The 3359-nt window shown below is 40.5% G+C and overlaps 1 protein-coding gene across 2 annotated transcripts in view; it reads right to left on the minus strand.

The window, feature by feature from the left end:
* Nucleotides 1-3359, minus strand: part of septin9a (septin 9a) — a 69703-nt gene that overhangs the window by 60578 nt on the left and 5766 nt on the right. For both annotated transcript variants that reach the window (XM_032538424.1, XM_032538430.1), the window contains exon 2: nucleotides 333-395. In XM_032538424.1, coding sequence (XP_032394315.1) covers nucleotides 333-395 — 63 coding nt within the window. The remainder of the gene's footprint in view (nucleotides 1-332; nucleotides 396-3359) is intronic.

Genomic DNA, 3359 nt, shown 5'->3' on the forward strand with positions numbered 1-3359 from the left:
GTGTGTGTGTGTGTGTGTGTGTGTGCGCGTGTACACTATCAGCTTTTATCTGAACATAAAACAGGACCTGCTCTGCCCTCAGTGTTACCACATCCCTCTACTGAGAATCAATGACATTGACTTACACAATGCTTTAGAGGAATAGTGAGAGATTAAATGTAGGTTGTTAAGGCAGTGTATGACTTTGACAACGACCAAATATGGATGGATGACAGATGCATGGACATGGATCTGTCAGTGGACACTCGGTACGCATGTGCGGAATGTATGGATGAATGATGAATGGACTGCTGTATGTGTAGATAGAGGTGAAAGGGGTGCAGTCTACTCACTGGGACTGGTGATGCCAGATCCCTCTCTTTCTGCTCTCCTTGTCCGCCCGCTGGCTGATCTCACTGTAAATGGGACAAAAAGGACAAAAGGACATCAGTAACATCTCCCGGAGTAAAGAGAAACTGTATCATTAACAGATGTGCCATCACACATTCATCAACAAGAGACTCGACATTAGGAAAGAAATACTAAACATGCTCTGATACATCATTCCTGATAAATATTTCACTGCCAACACTTTTTTGTTATTGTTACTTATATTAAGAACAGTGACAAGTTTGGTTTATGACTGTCCAATAAATGAGCATTTAAGCTCTGGACTTACTGTAACAATCAGTCAAACATGTATAAGCACCAAGTGGGAATCAGTTGATTCACATTCTCCCTAAGGCCATGTAATCTACAGCTATCATGTGAAAAAACAAAGTCAGCCTATATTTACAATGTCGCTATTATTGCTTGACCACTGAGAAACTGACATTTAGTTGCTGAAGAAAAGCCAGATTTTTGCTCCCCTGTGTGGATGATGTAGAAATACCTCAGACCAACGGCATGTAGGACAAAATGAATGAAGTATAGCATGGTAATGAAACTGCATGGCACAGGTGAAAAACTTTTCTAAGGTGTGTGTGATCTGTTTGCACCTCAGAAAAGTAAGAGTTAATTCTGTCAAATGTCAGTGAGGCGATTGGCAGGTTAACATCACAAAAAGGTGCCCAAGCATTACACATGATCAAATAACATAAATAAACTAATTTTTTTGTGAAGTTTTTCAAATATTTCTGCCACAAAATGTTGTACAGATGCTCCACACACAATAACCCCTAGTGATTTTGGTGATCCGCTGACTTCTTTTCTAGTGATGATGTTCACATTTATGGCTTTCTTTTCCTGGAACAGGTGACAACACAACAACAAGATGCTGCATCTCTCTTACATCCAACCACACACTTCTTTTTTTTCTCCCCTTCCCACTTCTGTTCCTCTCTGCATCAACCCAGTCAGTGCTGTTTAAATGAGGTAAGTTCATCCAGTGGCTGGTGAGTCAGTTCAGTTGTCCCATCCTGTTCTTAGAAATACTTTCTACCTCAAATCCGTATAACATGACATTTATTTTCTGCCAGTAATGCCAGCAAACATGGTGGTTGGTTTTCCACCTGTGTTGTCACAGGTTTCAACATAAAGGCAGTGAATCGTTGTATGACTGGAAGACATGAGTAAAGCTAGTGCAAGGTGTGTGTGTGTGTGTGTGTGTGTGTGTGTGTGTGTGTGCGTGTGTGTGTATGTGTGTGTGTGCGTATGGGTGTGTGTGTATGTGTGTGTGTGCATGCGCATGTACGTGTGTGTGGAAACTACTGTAAGAGATGATGTAATGTGCAAACAGAGATCAGTGCCCTAGTATTTCTGCCAAGACAGACAATATCTGTTGCAGGTAAGCCCATCAGGCCCAAATTTTACTACACTGCATCTTGAGTGGGACAAACATGAGGTTAAGTGAAGCTGCCCGTTTGCTTCTTCAAAACTGCTCGCTTGTCAGATGATACAAAGGATAACTGTTTACTTTTCAATAATTGTATTACAGATGATGCTTTTACAAATCAGAATTGACAGATTACTCTGAAGAACACATTCAATCAAATATTTAAACAAATGTTTTTGCATTAGCTCATTTGTACTTCCTTGGCATGCAACGGCACATAAGGAAGATGGTAAATGTATTTGGCAGAGGAGGCTGGATACTTTGTGCAGATACTCTAATTTTTTTAAATTGACATATACTGTATATAACTCAACAAAGCACTGACAAAGAAAACATGTTCTAGGTTACCTATATTGTAAAAGAAAATCTGTTTTACAGTAAGTATTAAAATAAAATTGGTATACATGTCAGTAACAGAATTGCTTCTGGCTTGATTGTTAATTCAGAGAGGAAGTACTGACTAATTTCTTAGACTTTAAATCGCAAACTGGGTGCTCAGAGTGTCAAAGGTGTAACAGTCAAAGACTCAATTCCTTTTTCCTACTTTAGGTGCAAATCATGAATCTGCCATGAGCCATGTGATAACACTGTCAGTCTGTAATGTGAGTGTGTATACATAGTACAAGTGTGTTTTAGAGCTTAAGTGTATAGAAACATGACAGAACAAATAAAGACCAGCCAAGTCTTTCAAGCCTTGCAGCGAAAAGGCATGCCCATACCTATTTACTCTTTTGGCTGGGAATACAGCTTGAGAGAGGCAAGGTGAACACACGCACACACATTACCATTGTAACAATGTACTGTGCCATAGAAGCAGTAACAACTCTTCCGGCCGCGGAGTGGTTTAAAGTGAGGGCAAAGTACTGACAGACATAAAGCCAGCAAATACGCATTAGCCAATCACAGTGAGTTTTAATACAAACTGAAGGAGTGACACCTGAAAAGTTAAACTGTATGTTTTGGCACAAAGGTGTGTTTGTGTGTTTGTGTGTGTGTGTGTGAGTGTGTGTGTGTGTGTGTGTGTGTGTGTGTGTGTGGCTGTACTAACCTGCTCACACATGCATAGCACATCACTGCTTGAACAGGTTTCTTAAAACCATGATCCATGTATTGTTCCCCTCAAGGGGATTTGTAATCTTCTGAGGTCATATTTGCCTTATGACACTGCTACAACAGAGGTCATTATGTTCACATGATACATAAAAAGAATGAAACCAGTGTTTATTCTAATGGAAAAACCTTGCAGTGCCGCAAGTGATATTGTGGACCCGAGTAAATGCATTGCTGCATGTGTATTTACCATGGGCCTCAACTGATTGATGACAATTGCGCTGCTTGGTGTAGCCATATATGTGGTTGTGTGTCTGTGTGTGTAACATGACCGGTCAAGTGCATGGCTATGCCTGGACAAACATGTCAACTGATTAGTTATTGGTCTCAGATGACTAGCAAAGGTAAACAGAGGGCAGAGGGTGCAGCACTTTAACATACTTGAAACACAAGAGCTATCACACTCTCACACACGCACACACACACACACACACAC

Source organism: Etheostoma spectabile, chromosome 15, assembly GCF_008692095.1.
Source record: "Etheostoma spectabile isolate EspeVRDwgs_2016 chromosome 15, UIUC_Espe_1.0, whole genome shotgun sequence".
Classification (NCBI taxonomy): domain Eukaryota; kingdom Metazoa; phylum Chordata; class Actinopteri; order Perciformes; family Percidae; genus Etheostoma; species Etheostoma spectabile.